We start from the raw sequence: 23,097 nt of genomic DNA, 5'->3' as shown, positions 1-23,097 counted from the left end.
CTTTTATGTCAATTTTGTATTCTTCGTGGAATGAATGTTATAGAAAATAATAATAAGACATATTTTATTTAATTAAAACGATTAAACTTACAATTTCATCAAATAATTGTAATTGAGAATTACAGTTAAAACAAAAGCCGTCATTTAATTTAGATGTCTTAATTAGATAAAATTCACTAAAATAAGACCACATATTCCTTGAAATCATGTTGAAATTGTTTTTCATGAAGGACAGTTTTCAATATTTTTTGTTTTTTTTTTTGTCACCATTTAGTGTATTGATGTGTTGTTCTCTAGGACAAATATCTTGAAAATTTATTTCGAAAAAGTTGCATCCATAAAATTATACATGATTATCGTTAGGCCCATTACGTGGGTCCTCTAAAAATGAAATTCGTGGCCCATAGTCACCGTCTAAAACCTGTGGTCGGGAAAAAGCCTCGAAATCTCATCATTCCATTCCATTTTATCCTGTGACCACGTGACGTTATCCGTGACTCTCTATACTCCTTGCCGCACTAGATACCTCCCTGCCGATTAAATCTTCTTTCAAGCCGAACTCCGGCGAATCCAACGGTGGAGAACCCCCTCACATCCTCCGATCCGACGGTCTAAATTCGTAGTCGTTGTTTCCAGTAAACCTCGCGTTTCCCAAAAGAAGATAAACCCAAAAAAATGTGTTGCCATGTCTTCCTTTGATTTCCTCAATTTCTAGGGTTCCGAAAAACAATGACTACAATCGAATTGCTAAGACCAGGGATCAGATTCTCAACCTGTTTTAGCAATTACAACACTCTCTTGTCTTCACATGCTTCTACCTTCGTCCGCGTTCGGTCGTGCGCGTTTCGCCACAACCCGAGCCGATTCGTCGTCTCCGATCCGAGATTCAGTCTCTGGGAAGGGGATTCGAGGAGGAAGAAGAGGAGCAGAGCGATTGTGAACTGCCAAGAAGGCGATGAGAAAACGAGCTCGAGCGACGGTGAAGGGAACAAGAAGAAGAAGAAGGGAGGGAAGGAAGGTAAAAGCGGTGGAGTGTGGTGGTCGAAGGGCACGAAGAAATGGGAGTGGGAGCCGATAATCAAGGCCCAGGAGGTTGGTGTTTTGCTGCTTCAGTTAGGTGTCGTTATGTTTGTGGTGCGGTTGCTCCGACCCGGGATCCCGTTACCCGGGTCGGAGCCCCGGACGCAGACGACGTTCTTGAGCGTGCCGTATAGTGACTTTTTGAGTAAGGTTAATAATGACGAGGTGAAGAAAGTGGAGGTGGATGGAGTTCATGTTTTGTTTAAGTTGAAAGATGATGGGAGCTGGCAAGAGAGTGAGACTAGTGGTGGGAAGCTCCCTGAGGGGTCAGAGTCTCTGCTTAGAAGTGTGGCTCCGACTAAAAGGGTTGTGTATTCAACTACGAGGCCAAGGGATATTAAGACGCCGTACGAGAAGATGCTTGAGAATAATGTTGAGTTCGGGTCGCCGGATAAGCGCGCTGGTGGCTTCTTCAACTCTGGATTGGTAAGGACAGAGGGAAATTTGTTCGCGTTGTAATTATATTGAAAAAAAGTTTCATCCTTTTGTTGTTTTTGTGTTGCAGATAGTGTTGTTCTACATCGCAGTGCTTGCAGGGCTTCTTCACCGATTCCCTGTTAGCTTTTCACAGGTTTGTACATTTTTATGATACTCTAGTGTGTGGTTGTTTAAGTTAAGGGTGTGTGCAGTTTCCTTAAAAGATATTTATGAGGTGTACATAGAGTACAACGGGGCAGCTTAGGGCCCGCAAGTCTGGTGGCCCTGGTGGGAGGAAAGTTTCTGGTGATGGTGAAGTTATCACTTTTGCAGATGTTGCCGGTGTTGATGAAGCAAAGGAAGAGCTGGAAGAGATTGTGGTAGGTTTTTTTCTGTCCTTAATGCGGCAGTGCTCTGAAATGCACAGTCAAATCTTACTTTAATAGCTTTGTTCATGATCTTGTTTATTTCTTCTACACTCGGCTTGATTGTTGCAGGAGTTCCTCAAGAATCCTGATAGGTATGTCCGCCTAGGTGCTCGTCCCCCTCGTGGTGTCCTATTGGTGAGTGAAATCTTCTCTTAGATAGAGTTTATGGGCAATGTTTGGTTACTATGTTTAGCATTTATGAATTTGTTTCTATTTTTGGTAGGTCGGTCTACCTGGAACAGGCAAAACCCTTCTTGCAAAGGCTGTTGCTGGGGAATCTGAAGTCCCCTTCATTAGCTGCTCTGCAAGCGAGTTTGTAGAGCTGTATGTTGGCATGGGTGCTTCACGTGTAAGGGATCTCTTTGCACGGGCCAAGAAGGAGGCTCCGTCAATTATATTTATTGATGAGGTTTGAATACGTGATCAATTGTTGGATCAACTCATTGGAGCCATTCATCTGAACAAAACTGATCTGTTCCTATTACATTTTGCAGATAGATGCTGTAGCAAAAAGCCGTGATAATAAATTCAGAATGGTCAGCAACGATGAAAGGGAGCAAACATTGAATCAGTTGCTCACTGTAAGTTTTTAATAATGCAGTTATTTTCTGCTGATGTTGCTTTCCTGATCTTTGCATGATCCGGTTATGTGTTGGCAACTGGTTTGCAGGAGATGGATGGTTTTGACAGCAGCTCTGCAGTCATTGTTCTTGGAGCTACAAATCGAGCTGATGTCTTAGACCCTGCCCTGCGTCGTCCAGGAAGATTTGATCGTGTTGTTGCGGTTAGTAGAATGATCTGGCTCTGTCTATTTAAAATGGTTACGCAGTTCAAACACTTTATTATAGCCATCTGAAACATTTTTCAGGTGGAAACACCTAACAAGGTAGGAAGAGAGTCCATTTTGAAAGTGCATGTTTCAAAGAAAGAGCTTCCTTTGGGAGATGATGTCAACCTTGGTAGCATTGCCTCGATGACTACCGGTTTTACTGGGTATAATTCTGGACGGGAAGTTTATTATCTGCGTTTTGCTGGTATATCTCGCTAACTTTTATTTTTGGTTTTTATAGGGCAGACCTTGCAAACCTAGTTAATGAGGCTGCTTTGCTAGCTGGAAGGAAGAGCAAGACGACGGTTGATAAAATTGACTTCATTCAGGCTGTGGAGCGATCAATAGCGGTATATTCTTTCTCAATATTGACCATATCGTCAGGATTTTCCCTTAAAAGTGCATCTCTTGTTGCAGGGCATAGAGAAGAAAACAGCAAGGCTAAAAGGCAGTGAGAAGGCTGTGGTTGCAAGGCATGAAGCTGGGCATGCTGTTGTTGGTACAGCTGTTGCAAATCTTCTTCCTGGACAGTCTCGTGTTGAGGTAAAACAATAAAAAAAACAGCCTCTTGGATAAGCTTAATTCACATGATTACAAGCATTATTAATACTCTGCTGGTTCATGTTTTGCTACTAGAAATTAAGCATATTGCCGAGATCTGGAGGGGCATTGGGCTTTACATATATTCCCCCAACGCATGAAGATAGATATTTGCTTTTCATTGATGAACTGCATGGCCGCTTGGTCACACTTCTCGGAGGTCGTGCAGCTGAAGAGGTTGTTTACTCGGGGCGTATATCAACAGGTGCACTTGATGATATCAGAAGAGCAACCGACATGGCATACAAGGCAGTAGCTGAATATGGTCTCAACCAGAAAATCGGACCCGTGTCTGTGTCTACACTTTCTGCTGGTGGGATGGATGACTCTGGGGGCTCACCATGGGGAAGAGATCAGGTAACTTCATTCTACTTAGGCTTGTAAATGGAAAGCAAACTTAAAAACTTTCATGTTTAAATAACAGGGGCATCTAGTTGATCTTGTTCAAAGAGAGGTAACAAATTTGTTGCAGTCCGCTCTTGATGTTGCGTTGACTGTTGTTCGTGCTAATCCAGATGTATTAGAAGGGCTCGGTGCTCAACTGGAAGGTAACACATTACATATCTAGATAGTAATATTTTCTAACTTGACTGAAACACAACACAAGACCATTTATATGGGCTGGTTTGATTCATTAATTGTTGATGGTTCGTACATGACTCTGATTTATTTTTCTTGAAAACGTGAAAATGGTTTTAGATGAAGAGAAAGTAGAAGGTGAAGAACTGCAGAAATGGCTGAACAGAGTAGTTGCCCCAGAGGAACTTGCTGTGTTCATCAAAGGAAAACAAGCTGCTCTGCTTCCAGAACAAGCTAGCTCCAGTTAGCATATAGAAGCTTCCTGTATCTCTCAGTCCAGGCACCAATGACACTGCCACGTAAAGAGATAACACTTTGATGGGTCAAAAGCTGGAAAAATCTATCCACCATGACGGCACCATCTCCTCGGAAAATGGCCCTTTGATGCTTATTTTTGAGGACTCATTATGTATAGAAAAGCTTTTACTTGCTGGCAAACAAGTATGTGTTGTGATATTTGGTTTTTATTTTTGGCAATTGCATTATTGATTCACATGTATATATAGAAGCCATTCTTATGTTATACAGACTTCAGTTAGAAAAGATGAAATCCATCATGTCCCTAGGGTTGAGTGATGAGTTTTAAGGTTTAAGGGTTACTGAATTGTCTTATAACCCCCTTTTGGTTCTTGCACAATAAAATGATACAATGTTGTCCGTGCTATGAATTGAGCAAAAAAATTTAAATTAAAAGCATCAGTGAGATAACATAAGACCATGAATTTTCCAGAACTGGAAGCTTTTTTTTATGATGATATTGACGTACAAGGAGTCAACAATTAGACTTTTGAAATGCAGAGTACACAGATTACACACATTTTTACTATTTTTCTCATTTCTTGGCAAAGAGACCACCGAAGCCACCACCGTTCTTCTTCTGTGGCACTGCCAGCGAGTTCTTGCCACCTGAAACCGTTTTACGGCCACCGTTGCCTCCGGTGGTTCCTTCTTTATCGTCCACCTTCTTGAGGAGAGGATCGGTCTCGTAAAACTGATCTTGCTTGGTCAAACTGCCAAGAACGAAGTCAATGATACTTTTCTCTTCTTTCGTGGTGGTGGTGTTGGTGGTTCCCTTAGCCCCCGTGGCGAAGCATCTTACGGTGGCCGGAGCAAAGGACATTAGTATCGAGGAAGCCATTCTTGTTGTCTTCTGCTCTGTTCTGCTCGGTATCTCTTCTGCTTCTTGGGTTATGTGTTTTAATTTTCGTGTGGCTTTTTTACAAAGGGATTGGATTGTCGGTGAATATGAGCCGTTGGATCTTTTTGACATGTGCTCTCCACAAGTATCTTATCCTTTCTTTTTCCCTTACATGCATGCATTTTTTTTTTTTTTTGACCAAAAAAAAGTTAGGATCAATACATGCATGCATTTTATGTGTTGATAACTTGATATGATGAGATGTTGTCATGTTGATTATTAGCATGGTATGATGATTCATTCAAATTGAAAAATAAGAGCATGATTATCGGTAAAAACGTTTTTGGGTTCTTAAAATTTTTTTTTCTAATTAAAAAATTAAAAATTAAAAATGAATCAATCGCGGGCCGCCACCAGTGGCGGAAGCAGAGAATAATACTTTTAGGGGCATCTACACTAAGCTAAAATATTTACAGTGGGGCCATATAGGTTGGGATTAATAACTTACACTAATTTCTTAAATTTTGTTGGGTTCAATGGCCCTCACCTTGTTCTATGTGGCTCCGCCACTGGCCCGCCACGTGTTTGTGGGGCCCGCAAACAGTACAAGAAACCCGTGTGAAACATTTCTTATTTGGCAACATTGAAACACGGTTTTTGAAAAAAATGGTAGGACCTACGCGTAAGAACTCTCCTTCCACCACTGATAATCATGCTCTAAGAAATGTGGAGGCGCCACGCGATATTTACATCCTATTGTCGCACAATTTTTTATCACCTTTGACAAAAAGAATTATCGTATCATAAAACTAACTTTTAATTTCCACATATTTTATGCTTGTAGAAACTTTTTAATATAAATTGTGTTAAAATATTGAACGAAGGAAACTGATTTTTTGTTCGATTGGCGAAATTAACGCATAATGAGCCAGTTATAAAAAAAAAAAGAAGCTGGCGAAATTAACTGGAGCCATTGTTAACAAATTAAATCAACCACAACAAAATTAATCTACTGTCTTACAGTATAAATCTATTAATCAATAGCGACAATTCTACAGTTAAAACAACTTTATTTAGGACAATACTCAAAATTCTACTATGCATTAATTGAGAAGTCACTTAAGTAATTTTTGTTTACGTGGCACTCATATAGAAAATTTGAGAAAATTATTATAATTTTATTGGTTGATGATCTTTTTTTATTTTAATTATGTTAAAAATGTATAAAACTAATTAATATTAGCTGTCAATAACCAAATAATATGCATACTGAATTAAATTAATAATTAAAAGATTGATAAAAAAATCATGATAATCAGTTAGTTACCTTAAAAAGTCCTTATCATTTGATTTGTTGATTATCAAACCAAATAATATAAGGAATGAAAATTATATTATGAAATTTATTATTAAACACATCTAATAATATGATACAATTTTGATAATAAAAAAGGTAAATATGAAAAAATCTGATTTAAATACAGAGTAAATTTAAAGAAAAGTAATCAAACATTTTACATATTTCAACATTAGAAAAAAACCCATCTTATTATTTTTTTCTAAAAAATACAAATTTGATATAATAAATAAAAATATTAATGTGTTTTAAGAATTTACAGTTATAAGAATTCAAAAATTGAGAAGTTACTTTAGTAATTTCTACTTATGTGTCAATCATAGAGATAACTTAAAAAATTGTAATAATTTGATTAGTTGAGAGATGTTTAATTTTTAGTTATTTTAATTAGATCCTACTATACATTAACTGAGAAGTCAATTAAGTGATTTTTCCTTAGGTGTCACTTATATAAAGAGTTTGAGAAAATTGTTATAATTTGTTTGGTCGATAACTTTTAATTTTTCTTTATTTTAATTATGTTTTCAAAAAAAGAAAGTATAAAACTAATTAATGCTAGTTGCCAATAACCCAATAATATGCATATTGAATTATATTAACTAATTAAAAGATTGATAAGAAATCATCATAATCAATTAGTTACTTTAAAAAATCCTTATAATTTGATTTGTTGATTATCAAACCAAATATATAAGGAATGAAAAAATATATTGTGTAATTTATTATTAAACACATCTAATAATTCATGCTGCTAAATATTTTATGAAAAAATATAATGTTGTTTTATTATGTAAAAATAACCATATAGCTCCCCTAGCTTATTTAGTTTGTACAGAAAAAAAAGAAGTAGCGTAAAAAATCATTCATGCTGTTAAAGTTAAAAACAACTAGGTTTCCCTGCGAATTCGCGGATATAAATATTGTATGAAAATATATATTATATATACAATGTCATAATTTAAATAATAATTAGAAACATTAAAAATATATAATTAACTTCAGATAGGGCGAAAATCAATCGTAAAGTTTTCCTAAATTTGTTGTAAAAATGAATGATGAATATTTAGTAATAACAAATGCTTGTAGAATTATATATGTAATTATCACATCAACTTCTCCAACACATTATGCAATTTCTTCGGGCTCTTTTTTTTTCTCGTCCTCATTTCATTCATTTTATTAAATTTTTGCTAATGTTTTCTTAATGTTTTACATATTTTTTTGCCAAATATTTATTTCTCTCTCTGAATAAAAATACAAAAAATACAATCAATGAACCAAAAATCCATCTTAGAATTATTTTCAATCATAACATTACTTTATCCAGTATATTATTTGACTTAAATGCAAACCATTTTTTAAATCAAAGTTTTCATTTGTTCTGTTAAATATAATCCGTCAAATTTTCAAAGCCTAATTATTTATGAAGCATTTATAAAAGTTATAAGAGATTAGTAATTATTATAGATACTACTATATTTTTATAGGAATATAAAATCATTATATCAATTTCTATATGCTGTCCAGGAGTTCGCTGAGGACGACTGCGGTTTCGTTTGTTGTCATCCAGAGCTTCAAATTTTATGCTGTCCAGGAGTTCGCCGCTACTGCGTCAACAATCCCTGAAGATTTTATTTATATGAGTGTCTTGGAATAAACTATAGTCCTGTTCGTTTTATCAACGATGCCAAACTCCGCAGCGACTCAAAATTCTCTCTATGGTTACGGAAAACACAGCACCGTCAAAATAAAACGGATCTGATTATTAAGTCGCCGCGGCAAATGAAAACCAGTAAACACGACGCTGAAAATATCAGCGACTGCGGCAACTCCGATTTCCTTCCCTTGATTATCAGTTTGCGTCTGTTTTAGTTTCAACATCAATGAATTTACTTCCGTTGCAGTGTAATTATTGGCCGCAGCCGCTGGTCGCGGCGTCTTTAAAATGAACAGGGCTTATCTATTATCTGAACTATGAATAAAAGCTGATTTAACGACGTGGTTATATGTGTTATTTGTTATGTGTTGGACGAGCAGTGAAACAACTAAGTTATAACGATTTATTTTTAAATAACAAAATGAATATATGATCAAACGCTCATAAGTCATTAACGGCAAGCACTCAGTAAAAGAGATATTCCGTGTTGTCTCAGACATCAAACAGACCCTCTTTGATGAGAATGGGGAAGCGACACGGTAGTAAACATACAAGTTATACCATATCCTATCCTATCCTGCTATATATTTGAAGTCAATTAAGTGATTTTCGTTTACGTGTCACTCATATAGAGAATTTGGGAAAATTATTATAATTTGATTAGTTAATAATTTTTAATTTTAATTTATTTTAACTATGTTCAAAAAGGAAAATATAAAACTAATTAATATTAGTTGTCAATAAACCAATAATATGCATATTGAATTAAATTAAATAATTAAAAGATTAATAAGAAATCATGATAATCAGTGAATTATCTTAAAAAATCCTTATAATTTGATTTGTTGATTATCAAACCAAATAATATAAAGAATGAAAATTGTATTGTGAAAATTATTATTAAACATCTTCTAAGCACACATAACTTTTAATAAAAGTTACCAACTCATTTTTGACAATGTGTCATGAACTTGAGTAACTCATATAAGCTTATAAATTTTGAAATAAAAAAGTTGAGATTTTAGTATGAAATAAGATAGGAAGTGAAAGAGAAATGGTCTGTGTGTATACGAAATATGAATATGAAGATGCAGATGTTGATTTTAGGTGCATTTAGAGTTTGAAATTGGTTGCTTATGGTAGTTGGGGTGTTGAAGACAATGAGTCTGATTGGTAAAGGCTGTAGCTTTAAATTTTTGCTGTAGAAAAAAATCTGTTGATTTTTTTCTGTGGCTTTTGATTTTATTGTTGTATAATTTTATGAAAAGCACTAAAAAATTGCTTTTGATATTTGGCTCTGCAGAGCACTTGTACAGCTGTAGGTTATTTCAAGAGCTGTGGTTTCAAAAAAAAAATTTAAAGCTTGAATGCTCTGAATTTGGTGCTCTAGAAATAAATAGGGCTGTGGACAGCACCAACAGCAACTACCAATCACCCCCAATGACAATGTTGTAAATAAAAGAGAAAGATGAAGATGATTGAGTAAAATAAACATTTTTTGGGGAAAAATGACATTTTCGTGAATAATAGGAATTTCTAAGGTGAAAATGGCAAATAAAAATTTCAAAAAAATCATGGGTTACTTTTGAATTTGACTTTTTGTTTTGAGTTATATTTGCAAAAACCCCTATAGAAAATTATTTCAGAAATTTGGAAAAAGAGAACAAAACAAGTACTACCTTGTCCCCTTAGAATTAAAACCAAAATCTTTGTCCCCGTAGTATAAACATGTATGCCGAATCATGTTTTGTCCTTTCTATTAATTTCTAAATACAAGTATTAAAAAAGTAATGTAATTACTCAAATTGTTTTTACTATTACTAACTAAGAAGTAAAAAAAAACAGAGTAAAAAATCATAACATGTCGTCGACTCTGACTCTTCTTTCTCTCCAACGAAAAGGCGATTAGGTTTCATTATCAACATCTTCTTCTCCGGCCGTCTTATTTCGTCGGAGACCTTGAACTCATCGTCACATCTCTCGTTCGTCATCCTTCTTTCTTCTCTCCTCTCTAAACACCACATACTAGAATCACTTTGTAGTCTCTGCCGGCTACAATTGGAGTTGTTCAAGCTCGAGAGAAGCTTCTTGTCGCTGATAAAGAACGATTAGCTTCACGATGTTCTTCTCTTCCTCTTACTTCATCTCGGTTCCCAAAATCGTTGAGGCTAGGGTTTCGAAATCCCCTTTATGCTTTTTTGTTGATATTAATTTCCTTATTTGCATGTACTAGGAAGGGATTAAAGTTGTTCTACGGACGAAGAGATTGAAGTTGTTCGATTTTCATCTTGGTTCCTCTTTCCCCAAAATTGAAGGTAAGGTTTTGAGATCCCCTTATCGATTTTGAATTTTTTTTTTGATTGTGTTGATGTGCATGTCTTAGTAAAAGATTGAATGGAGTAGAAACTCAAACTGATTCAGGTTTATTGTTTGAAATTTTTTTTGTTGACATTTTAAGAGAACGATTATGCATTATGTTTGTGAGCGGGTTTGATTATACTTGAATGTTTTATAGTTTATCAAAGATGAGATGGAGTTATATGTTCGTTATGTACTAGGAAGAGATTGAATTGTTTAAAAACAAATTAATTCATGTTGATGGTTTTCATTGTAGTTTGCGGTTGAGTTGATTATGAGTTACATGTGCTATATAAAATGTCTAATAGTTTGATTGTGAGATTAAGTTATAGTTTGATTTCCTTAAGGCATTACTAACGAGTTGAAGTTTTTGCTTTTATGCTTTATAGGAATGGTATACAAGTTTCCAAAACAAATACTTGAAGAAAGAGTTGAGATGCAGATTGATAATATTTAGTAGGCCTGGACATTTTACCTGGATCCGAGGACCCGACCCGGAACCGACCCAAAAATGCAGGGTCGTGTCTAGAACCAAACCGAGACATTTACCCTATTGGGTCTAATGATGGAGGACCCGGGAGTAGCAGGCTCGGGTCCACAACCGACCCGGGATCCAAGAGGGTATTTGTGGAACCGAAAATTAATAGAGTTAATGACTCTTTTTGAAACCAGATACCCTTCACACTTCCCCTTGTGTGTTTGACGTTTCCATTCCCCCAAATATCTCCACGATTGAGAAAGGAAAATTTTATTTATTAACCATAAATCCAAAAATCAAGCAGATATCAACTGGAATCAGAGAATCCAGTCTATTCTCCTCCATCTGAGGCGTCTAGATATCGATCTCATGTAAGCATAATCCCTAATTTTTTCGAGTTTTATTTTTGCGGTTACTCAAGTCGAATTTAACTTTATCTTGATGTGTATGTTGTTCGAGTTTGTTCCTGTTGTTTGTTGTTCGAAATTGTTGCTCTGTTCATTATGATATTTTATCTTGAACCATGAAAACTTGTTCATTGTGGCTTGTGTTTTGTATTGTAGATGGTGTCTTGTGATAATTCAGTGAGAATAGATGAACACAATCGTGGTGACGATGATGATTCAGATAGTTTAACTGAAGATGAAACTCAGACTCAGTCTCCAAGAACTCATACTAAAGGGAAACATAAAGAAGCAGAGGATGGCAGTGGTTCAAAGTCAAAAAAGAAGAGCAAAACTACATCATGGGGTTGGGAGCATTTCATCAGGAAGAAAGATGACTTAGACAGAGCTTATGCAGCCACTGTGGCAAAGATATGTCATGTCCAACCAAATCTGGAACTTTTAACATGAGGAAGCATTTGAATTTTGCTGCAAGGGTTACCAAGTGTGGCTAGCTGCGAAGAAATTTAATAAGGATGGTCCTGAAGATGAAAGTGGTAGTGTCAAGTTGTGTAAGGTATCAGACGCTGTTATTGTAAATTAACTGATATGGATATTTATAACTTTGAAGGGTAGTGAAAGTCTAAAAGTGACAAAATTTGATTTTGTACTAAGAGGACAATAGCATAGTTTAGTTGTTCTATTTTCCTAGTACGTTTGTGCTATGACTTCATATCAAGAGACTGAATAGTCAAGATTTCGCATGTGTATAGGGAAGCTAATCATCTAGCCGATGGATTAGCTAACTATGCTTTTTCGTTATCATTTGGTTTGCATGTTTTTGAGTTTGTTCCTGATAGCGTTGTTGCTATTTGTTTGGAGGATATTCATGGGGTATCTAGACCTCGGCAAATTTGCCTGTAATTTCTTATGGTTTGAATAAAAAGTAGGGGACTCATGTCTCCTGCAGCCTACCACGAAAAAAGAGGTTCTATTTTCCTAAATTTCCCTTATTATATGTTCATTTGTAGTTACTAAAGTATTCAACTATTACGTGGTTAAATCATGTTATCACTAAATTGATGATCTAAAAGGAATATTTAGGACTTATAGTTAATATTTAGGATTTTGTTCGCTCTAACAAATCAGTTTACATAACTAAAAAATACGTGTAAATAATAATTTGGAAATATATAGATTTAAAAGAAGTTATGATTTATGTATATATGTTAGGGGTTTTAGTAATTAAACCCCTCAACTAAAGATGAATCGTAAATGAAACTCTCAACTAAACATCCTGTGAAATAAATCCTCAATTTTCCGTTAACGTATGTTACTCTCCGTCTAAAAAACCATGACGGAGGATGACATACGTTAACAGTTTATAAGTTGAGGGTTTATAATGTCGAAAACTTAGTTGAAGATTTTTTTACAATTCAAGAGTAGTTGAGGGGTTTTATCACTAAAATTCATTAAATGTTTGCATACATTTATTATCATTTATAAATTGTTATTGATTGATATAAGCCTTTAAAATGGTTGCTAAAAAAAGCCTTTAAAACTAATTTATAAATTTTAATACATTACTTTATAACATATTCATAAAGGTTCATAAATATTTCGATACTTTTACATATGATTAGTACGATTTCACAATGATTTTATAAGTTTTTACAATTTCTGATACTTGTAGGATAAAATAATCTAACATTATTCGTGATACTACTGAAACATAAAGTAATACAATAAATCAAGAATAATACATCAAATATATTCTTTATTGATCAAGAAAACAAAAATATAACGTATTGGTTCAGAAATCAATGAGAATAAAAATAATCATGCATTATTTTTGGGGGATAGGGGAAAAGGATGAGCCCGAAGGCGGAAATCATGAAAATAGAAAAAAAAATGCATCATACTCTAAATAGAAATATTGACTTCATGGATGAATTATCCTCGACATTACTTAAGACTTAATATATTTTAGAAACATTAACTTATTTGGTATTTGACAATGACTATATAAACACACAAATTTTATATCACTATTGTCAAATATCAAATAATTTAATATCTTAAAGTTATAATAAGTTGTAAGTAGTGTTGAAAATTATTAATTTAGGATGTATAAATTAATTTTATAATAAACTAATGTCAAAAAATTTATAAATTAGTTTTAATGACTTATAAATCAATCTAAAACAATGTATAAATGACAATAAATATTTTAAAACATTTAATGACTTTTAGTAATAAAACCCCTTAACTATTTTTGAATCGTAAAATATCCTTCAACTAAATTTTCAACATTGTAAAGCTTCGCCTTATAAACCGTTAACGTATGTCACCCTCCTTCACAACTTTTTAGACGGAGAATAACATATGTTAACGAAATTAAAGTTGATGGTTTATTTCACAGGATTTTTGATCGAGGGTTTCTTTTACGATTCATTTTTAGTTGACGGATTTAATTACTAAAAATCTTATATGTTATGGATTTACAACGTATGTGTTTTGTAAGACAAAATAAAAATTGAAGGATAAGATCCTAGTCCTATTATATAACTAAGAGTTAGGGCATTATATTGACAGAAAATTTTAGAGCATATACTTCAGCTTCTCGGATAAAAGAACAGAAAATAATAGAAAGTACAGGAAGAATCTGAACCGCTTCTTTTTGAGAATCATTAAGAACCTCATGAGATACTCACTTTTCCTGTTTTCCATATGTTTAGTTTTAATTGGTCTAATTTTAGTTATGCAACTAAAAGTACAATAAAAGTAATACTATAACACAGTAATACAATAAACACTATATATTATACTTTTAAATTAATTTATGGAATTATTAACTTATATAGTTTGAAGTATGTTTATGTAAAAGTAAGAAGTGTTAAATTTTAAAGGAATATATACCGATTAAATTTTATAAATATTTGTTAGATTTTTATTCTATTATTTAATGTATATAAATATATATTTTAAATGAAAATGCATTTTTACGTATAAAATGATAAAATAACATTAAAATACTTTGAAGTATTTTTAAAAGAACTAAAGTGAACTTCACTGTGAATAAATGAATACAATTATTAATTTATGTTTAAATATGAATCATATACTAACATGAAGCTTTTAAAGAAACCATCTTATCAAATTATATTATATTTTGTGGTGTTACAAAGATGAAATAAGTGATGAAGTGAAAGAGAAATAGTACGAAGATGTTGATTTTAGGTACATTTAGAGCTTGATATTGGTTGTTCATGTGGTTGGTGTATTTAAGTCATTGGTAATGTTGTAAATAGAAGAGGAAGATGATGATAATGATTGAGTAAAATAAGCAATTTTGAAAAAAAAATTGTATTTTCGTGAATAGTCCGAATTTCTAAGGTGAAAAGGGTAAATGAAATTTTTTAAAAAGTCATGGGTTACTTTTGTATTTGATTTTTTTGTTTTAAGTCATACTAGATCTCGATCCGCGAAACCGTGCGGATTTTTGTTTTCATTTATTTTTATATAAATATTTTGTTTTCAATTCTAAATTGGTATATATTATAATTATGTGTCTATCAATTTTTAAAACATAATAAGTTTACGGTATTTTTTTTATTGAATAAATTGTTTTAAACTTTCAGATGTATTTGTATCTTCTTCTATATATATATATTTGGATTATTATTTCATTATTAAAATCGTAACTATATATATAAAGATTAGTAAACAATTGTTTTATTGTCATACTCAAAGATATTGTAACATTTCACAAATTTAGAATGTTTTTTTTAAATTAAACTTTTCGCTTCATAAATTTATATTATCGAGTAAATAATTAAACATTTTATTGATAGCCTAATAAATCCAATGGATCATCTATTGTTTAAATCCAGTTATTGATAGCCCAATAAAAATTTCTGGTATGCCCAAAATTTAAATGATAAGATTAGAGATTAAATGTAATATGATTTTCTAGAAATAGGTTCATTAGGTCCATTTGTTAAAAAATCACACATAAATCAATGTTGTGACTTCTGTTTTAATATATAAGATTTGCAAAACACCCTAAAAAAAATTTAGAAATACCCATATGTTTTAAATATATAATAATAAATTTTGTAAGTGTTAAAATTTTTATATACCACAATTTAATAATAAATATTTAATAATTAATTACGTGGACATAATCATTTAACCAATATTTAGTCATACATATATATTTCGGAATTGCTTCAATGAAGTGGAGCTTGGTTTAGTAATAGGAAAGCCAACGTTATTGATTTTTTTTTAAATTATGTTATTAGGCTTGTGATAAAATTTTGGTAATTTCCCCATTACGCATGCATACATATCTTTGTTAGCCTAGTCTGAGATTTATTATCCGAGATTCAGATTCGATCAGAGATCCGTTCCAGATCCGCTTCAAAAATAGGATATTCGTAGTGTCCGGATTTGAATCCGGATAGTAAAATCTTGGATCCGTTCAAACCGAATCCGGATCCGTTCAAACCGAATCCGGATCCGGATATCTTAATTTTTAGGTCCGGATATCCGGATCCGGATCCGTATTTTTAAAACACATTAAATTTTTAATTTTCATTAATATTTATATTTTATATATTAATATTTATACATATAAATTAATTTTATAATATTATGTTTAGTTTTTACAATATTATAGAAATATATATATTTATAAATATTGTATGAATATTTAATTGATGTGTTATTTTTAAAATGTAGTATTTTTAAAAACTAGGTATATATTTTAATTATATTTATTGATCGGGATCCGAATCTGGATATCTGCGAATAATAGAATATAGAGACGAATATCCGAAATCCAGATATCTGGAAACCACAAATCTGGATCCGGATATTAAATTCACGAATCCGACGGATCCGGATCCGTCCCAGGCCTACTCACCGCCACATGGACCATGTAACATTAATTCTCTAATGGTCTTGTATAAATGAAGCTCAAAATCTCTGTCCACAATTTTAGTAGATATAAATATATCTACCTCATAATTTGTAGATAACTTAGAAAATGGATGAAGAAAAGTACCATATAAGCATGTGTAGTATTTTTTCTTTTGAAACTTAAATATTTAAATAAATGGATTTTAAATTATATTTTTAACAAAATATCTCAAATATTTAATTAGATGTCATATGAGAATGTATGGAAAAGAGGAAACTGAATGTGGGTTTATCCTAATTTTTAATAAATTGAGAATATCAGTTTGTAAAGATAAACCATTAGGATGTCATATCGAACTATAAGACATCATAACATCAATAAAGAGCAAAGCCAGAACCATATATATGAAGATATATATCAATTATATTTTTTCTTTAAACACGTTTAGACCTTTTCGCTAATTATTATTATTATTATTATTATTATTATTATTATTATTATTATTATTAAGTAGTGGATAAACATAATAATTCATTAAGGTTACTATTGATATCACTTCGTAAATAATAGTATAGATAGATTAAACTAATTTGAAACTGAAGAAATTTATTAATTTATCGAATATAAATTATATTGTTTCTACTGTATTAGTAAAGCTATTGAAACTGAAGAAATTTATTAATTTATCGAATATAAATTTATTTTTATAAATTCAAATTTTACACATAAAATTAAATAAAATTTTTACAATAAGATTTATAATATTTTAAAACTAGAATTATACAACAAGTATATTACAAAAGAAACTTAATTAAAAATTAATTTTTAAAAGATACATGAAGAAATAATTATTACATAAATTTAAATATTACAACAACACTAATAGTCTGTAAATTTTCTCCGGAACTTTCAAAATCTCTAAAATATTGTCCAAACAAATTTTGTGTAACCGAAAATGGAGCATTACATAAATAATTTTATAGAATAATGTGGTATTTTTCTTGTAGTTTAATAATTAATTATGTATTTCTATTTATAATTTTATATATTAGTGGAAGATTTTATTAATTAATATTATCTTAATATTTTTATATATGTACTAGTTATTTATAAAAGTTTAGTGAATTTATATTCATTATAAAAAATATAAAGACTATTATGTAAAATACAAATAATTTTGAAGTCGATTGAAGTTTTGTTTTTAGAGAATATCACTTTGAAACTTCAAATTTAGAGTTTTGAAAACTGTAAAATAGAGAGTTTTTTTGAAGATGCTTTTAGAAAAAACATAACAGTATTATTGATTTATTATGAACTCTAGTATGAGGCCTCACCAGTATAAACAACAATGGGGCTTCTCACGTTATGAGTGCCATCAAACCAGATTCGACTTGCGGAGGAAGGCAGTTCTGGGTCAACATTGCTGCCTGAAACAGTCACTGTGAAAGACTGCTTCTCATTCACAGACTTCATAGATAGAACACTAGGGGAGACCTTAACGCTGAGAGTAGAACCGCGACCTGCAAGTACCTTGCATTTGTATGTAGAGTTGGGGGCACCGACGTTAGTGACGGTTCTGTTGAAAGTGACGGTGAAAGAGCTATCTGATCTCGATAATTTAGCTGACATGGAAGAATAGTTAAGGTTCCTCTGTAAGATATTTTCAGTGCAAGTGACGTCTTCGCCTGCGATGATTTTCAGGGTAGTCACATTGAAGTTCATGCCGCAGAGAAAGGCAATGTAGTCTGCTTTGTCCAGTTCATATACGAGTCCAGGGTTAAGAGCTGCTATTGGGTCGACATGTCCAGCTCCATAGGAAAACTCGGCCGATGCCACGCCAGTTCCAGTAGCATTCATAGGCCAAGCTGCAAATATTAACTAAATGACTGAAAAACAAGAGCAAGGTTACTTGTGGAACAAGAAGGCATTATTATTATTTTTACCGGGTCATGATGGCCGATTTAATCATGGAAGGAGTCCATTCAGGATAAAATGTCTTGACGTATGCAGCCACGTCGGCAGCATGCGGACAAGCCATCGAGGTTCCAGCAAGTACAGCGTAGTTTACACGTCTGGTGTCATTCTCTTGTTTGTAGGGTGGTACAGGTGAAGCCACATGTGAATAGGCCGCGAGGATCTCCACCTCCTGGTGCTGTTATATCCGGCTGCAACCATAGTCGCGGGTCAGAAGCCAATAGAGGAATAATAGCAGGGAGACTGCCAGGAGTAGGATTGTATGTTTGGTTTGTACCTTAAGAATATCAGAAGCAATTCTGTTTGGTCCGCGGCCAGAGAAGGAAACAACTTTTGGAGCTGTCTGATTAAAGATTGTCTTAGTTTTCAGAACAGCCGCTTCTGGGGATCTGAGAACAGAAAAAAATCAGGTAAAGATGTAGGAGTATATATAGTTTATACTCATGTTTTGAGGTATTAGACTTATGCACACAAATAAAAAAAAAAATTTAATTTGTATTTTCTAAATAAAAAAATCATTAACTATACATCTAACTATATTTTAATTGATAGAAAAATAAACTGCAAAATATAAAAGATCACATATATCATCAAAAGTTAATAAATTTTGAATTAAAATTTGAAAACGTCATTTGAAATCAAAAAATTCTAAAACATCATCTATTAAAAAGGGAGTATAACGAATGAATGTCGTTGCTTACCTTGTGGAATTAATGTAAGAGACGAGTAAGTCAAAGTCCTCTGGTAATAAAGCAGAGAAGGGTATAGCGTGGATGGATGCATAGTCTGAAGGGTTAATAATAATGGATGCAACAGCTCCCATTGAGTGAGCTATTGATAGACCATCAGAACTAGCACATACCAAGATCTTCCCCTTTACCAGGGATTCATCTAGACACCTTGCCAAGCATTTCCTGAAGTAGTTAAATATATTAATGGATGTTAACCATAAAATGGTGTTTCTTGGGCAGAAAGTTACTTGGCAGAATCCGTGTCGCAGGCAGGCGAAGCCGCAGATTTCCCGTACACCAGGGGGTACTTCTTTCCTTTCGGATCGAAAGCATTCACTGATTTGCCCTATTAAGAATAATGGAACGGAAGAGTCCTTGGTAACAATAAAGCAAAAGAAAAAATAATGCTCTCTGTTTCATAAATAAAATATTGTTTTAGAGTTTTAAACTTATTTCAGAAAAAAAATATCATTTTACATTTTCAATACAAAATTTTAAACATGATTCTATTTTAAACCTCACTATTTTAAAGTATTAAATGAAAAAAAAAACTGTTATTAATATATTATGGTAAAAGGGAAATTTCATAGTTTTTCCTAATTTATATAGAAAAAATTAAATGACTTAAACAAATGGGGTAACAGAGGGAGTAGTATAAATAATTAAATATTAAACGAGGGTGGTAATACTTGATTATTTACCTCAATTGTCTTGCCGTTTCCAAAAACAACTTTGTTGACAAACCCACGGTTCGTGTTGCTTGCTGCAACGGTGAAAATCCAAGGTGCTACGCTCGAGACAGAGGCCGGAGTCGGTCCACTGTTATCAGCCGAGTTCACAGTGAGGACTCCCTTGGCCATAGCGTGGAAAGCTCCGATTGAATTCGGTTCCTGTTCGAAGGATGTGATATATCCGTCGAGAGATAGAGTGATGAGGTCAACACCGTCGGCGATCGCATCATCAAACGCAGACAGTATAGCTTCTGACGTACAACCTTTTCTGAGGCAGACTTTGTAAACTGCGATTCTGGAGGCTGGAACGGCACCTCTCACCATTCCGTTGCCGATTCCAAAGAAGCTTATGTCCGCAACAGCGTTTCCAGCCGCGATGGACGCTGTATGTGTACCGTGTCCAATAATGTCCCTTACACCTTCGCCTGTGTAGTCTCTTGCCCCTACCAACTTGCTACAAAGAAAGTAATAAACTGATCGATGTCTGGCCAAACCTATACTAATATTTGAACTGGTCAATCCAATATACCCTCGACCACACCCTTTTTTTTTTTTTGCCTCAACAACACTTAATTATATTAACACTCCAATATAATCTTCTACAAGAGAAGTTAAGAGAATTACTTGTTGCATGTGAAATTTGCTCCACCAGAACAAACACCTTTCCATTTCTTCGGAGGAGGACCAAAGCCTTTATCAGAAAAGCTCTCGGATTCCGGCCAAACCCCAGTATCGATGACTCCTATAATAGTATTACTCTCTACGCCCAAGTTTCGTTTTGTATCCTTTCCATCCTTTAGCCCCATGAAGTTCCAAGACCCTGTTGTTTGGATTTTGTACATCTTGCTCGGGAACACAGACACAACTCCATCCAGTTCTAGCAACACATAACCCTAGGGTTTTAGTTAGAGAAAAAGACAAAAATAGCACTAAATCAAGTTTATGTTCCCAAACTAGCACTCAAGATCAAAAGTCACAAAAATAGCACTTAATGTTTTATCAAAAGTCACAAACTTAGAGTTTAGAGTTAAAGGGTGGGGTTTAGGATTTAGGGTTTAGGGTTTAGAGTTAAAGGGTGGGGTTTAGGATTTAGGGTTTAGAGTTTAGAGTTTAGGGTTTAGAGTTTAGGGTTTAGGGTTTAGGGTTTAGGGTTTAGAGTTAGAGAAATGAGGTTTTGGGGATAAGATTTCAAATTTTGAAAAATAAAAAAATTAAAATTTTCAAAGGATAAACTTAGAAATGTGCTATTTTGGTCATTTTAGTTTTTGAGTGCTATTTTTGTGATATAAACTTAGAAATGTGCTATTTTGGAGATTTGCCCTTTTAGTTATCTAGCCTTTTATAATAAAAAAAATCAACATAAGCGAAGATCACTCACTGGCTACCCGTTTCATTTCTGACTCAGTAAGTCTAGCCGCAAACCCATTGAAACTCCTTTTGTAACTTCTCACCAAACGACCTTCGATTGAACTAGGTTATATACATATTATATATCACTTGGTAGAAATATTTAAATTGATTATAACTAATCATGACTTTATAAATAATTAATAAAATCACACCTTTCTCCAGTGACTTCTTGAAGAATACTCACGTGATGCGACATTGGTGTGTATTCCAGTCGAGACGGAAGTGAGCCCATGTACACAACATACACCTTCATGGATTATCAACATTTTTTCTTTATCATCATGTATATAAAATGGAGAAATGACACAGTATGTAATTGATAATTAATACATATATATATATATATACATATATATATATATATATTAATATACTTGTTTATCTTCATCTGTGACTGCTGAGACTGAACTGATCATGAACCAGACAAGGACACATGACAGGAGATAAAAGGGGGCAGACCTTTTCACCATTTTTCTCATAAAAAGAATTCAAAGGTTTCTGTAGTTTTGCAATTTCTACGGAGATCAACTTGATAGGATGAATAAATAGTACAATCATGCCTAAACCCAGTCAATTAAAAAATCTTAATTTAATTCGTAAATATGTTCCCCTTTCTTGTATTACCATAACTTTCATGATTCTGTATCAAACGATACACTGTATGTTGACCAAAACATTTTTTTGGTAACATTGTATTTACATTTTTAGGAAACATATCTAAGGTTTAATTTGTCACTTATCTGAAGTCAAATTCTCTACATTATAAAAAATTCTTGCTGAAAAAAACTTCAGTCTCCTTTGAATGCTGACTAGCGTGTGTTATAGTTTCTGTTATGTTCATTTTGCAATTAAATTTACATAATCAGAAAATATAATTAGTTTTATATGGTGACCAAAAATAGTGACTTTTTTCTTCATTTCTTAAGATTTACGTTATTTGTAAATAATATTTTATATATATATGGATCTTTTGTTTTCTCTGTATTTAAGAAATTATATAGTAAAAATATTATTAAATCTGAAAGAAATCATAAATAACAGAAAAAAGATCTTATTATTTTGTTCATTTTTTATTTTTTTTATTACAGCACTATTGTTCTTTAATAGTCGAGTATTAGAACAAAACAAGAATTAAATATATGAAAAGCATGACCGGGTCATAACGCCCCTAAAACAATGATGGTCAAGACATCGTGGAGAAGAAGGATATAATGGAGTCCTCCGAATATGCTCTGATGTTCAGAGAAAAGATATAACAAACGATTGAACAGTTTAATACCAAATACCTGAAAGGTGACTGAAACAATGGAGGGTGCAAATCAAACATATCGAACATATAAAAAAAGAAATATGTTTAGTATGAGAAGGATAGAACAAATGAGAGAATGCGCAACAAACAAATGGGGCATGGCATTAATATCAATAGTCATTGTGTTTGGACCGCGTGAAGAGAAAGAAGCAACTTTAGCTTTCTCATTAAAGATTTCCTCAGTTTTTTTATAAACAGTGCGTTGCGCGGACCTGAAAAAGAAACACACATAGAGATTAATATAAAGATGAAGCAACAGTGAAGACTAATACAATACCTCTCCTCTCTCCTGGCTTGCCTCCTAAAACGAAATATTTCCCTCTTTTGAACCATGTCGAGGTCAAGCTAATTGTCAACAAATCTTAGTCTTATTTTCAATAGATTTTAGCTACCAACTGAGAAAAGAAAATGTTGTTCATGCAAATCATTACCACTTGATATCAATACGAATCAATGCAGCTATATGTTCATCATATACAGAAACAAATCAACAATAGACAGCCAATGAGAAAAACATCATCTTCCTCTTTATTCGTTTGTGGAAGATAAGAAATTATACATTGTGTTTGACTCGAAGTTGATATGAAACATTGTGAGAGAATCTCCACGAGTACACTCCCTTCTCTGAAAAGCATTGTATACACCCAGAGCCTCTCTCACCTTCTGCTTTATCTCATCATCTTCCTCTGTTCTCTTTGTGTATTCACCACAATG

The 23,097-nt window shown here is 33.0% G+C and overlaps 2 protein-coding genes and 1 pseudogene across 2 annotated transcripts; 1 reads left to right on the top strand and 2 right to left on the bottom strand.

Annotated features, from left to right (window-relative positions):
* The first annotated feature begins 498 nt into the window (after positions 1 to 498).
* On the top strand, positions 499 to 4,432 carry LOC106410322 (ATP-dependent zinc metalloprotease FTSH 9, chloroplastic). The gene is made up of 13 exons (XM_013850818.3): positions 499 to 1,506; positions 1,586 to 1,651; positions 1,743 to 1,877; positions 1,995 to 2,060; positions 2,149 to 2,334; positions 2,420 to 2,506; positions 2,596 to 2,709; positions 2,794 to 2,918; positions 2,996 to 3,104; positions 3,172 to 3,297; positions 3,391 to 3,711; positions 3,779 to 3,902; positions 4,054 to 4,432. The coding sequence occupies exons 1-13, from the start codon at positions 730 to 732 to the stop codon at positions 4,179 to 4,181; spliced, it is 2,364 nt and encodes a 787-aa protein (XP_013706272.2). The 5' UTR covers positions 499 to 729; the 3' UTR covers positions 4,182 to 4,432.
* Positions 4,433 to 4,661: 229 nt separating this feature from the next.
* On the bottom strand, positions 4,662 to 5,208 carry BNAC09G34100D. The gene has a single exon (XM_013850819.3). The coding sequence runs from the start codon at positions 5,201 to 5,203 to the stop codon at positions 4,766 to 4,768; it is 438 nt and encodes a 145-aa protein (XP_013706273.2). The 5' UTR covers positions 5,204 to 5,208; the 3' UTR covers positions 4,662 to 4,765.
* A 12,337-nt stretch (positions 5,209 to 17,545) lies between these two features.
* Positions 17,546 to 21,519, bottom strand: LOC125593034 (annotated as a pseudogene).
* Between the last annotated feature and the right edge of the window lie 1,578 nt (positions 21,520 to 23,097).

Source organism: Brassica napus, chromosome C9 (genome assembly GCF_020379485.1).
Source record: "Brassica napus cultivar Da-Ae chromosome C9, Da-Ae, whole genome shotgun sequence".
In the NCBI taxonomy this organism is placed as follows: domain Eukaryota; kingdom Viridiplantae; phylum Streptophyta; class Magnoliopsida; order Brassicales; family Brassicaceae; genus Brassica; species Brassica napus.
The sequence above is the reverse complement of the archived record's forward strand: the minus strand, read 5'-3'. Positions and strand labels throughout refer to the sequence as shown.

Bases quoted from the DNA above. Each gene is read 5' to 3' on its own strand.
- LOC106410322 (XM_013850818.3), top strand. From the start codon at position 730: ATGACTACAATCGAATTGCTAAGACCAGGGATCAGATTCTCAACCTGT. The intron at 1,652-1,742 runs GTTTGTACATTT...AGGTGTACATAG, and splicing joins TCCCTGTTAGCTTTTCACAG to AGTACAACGGGGCAGCTTAG. The intron at 2,710-2,793 runs GTTAGTAGAATG...AACATTTTTCAG, and splicing joins GATTTGATCGTGTTGTTGCG to GTGGAAACACCTAACAAGGT.
- BNAC09G34100D (XM_013850819.3), bottom strand. From the start codon at position 5,203: ATGTCAAAAAGATCCAACGGCTCATATTCACCGACAATCCAATCCCTT.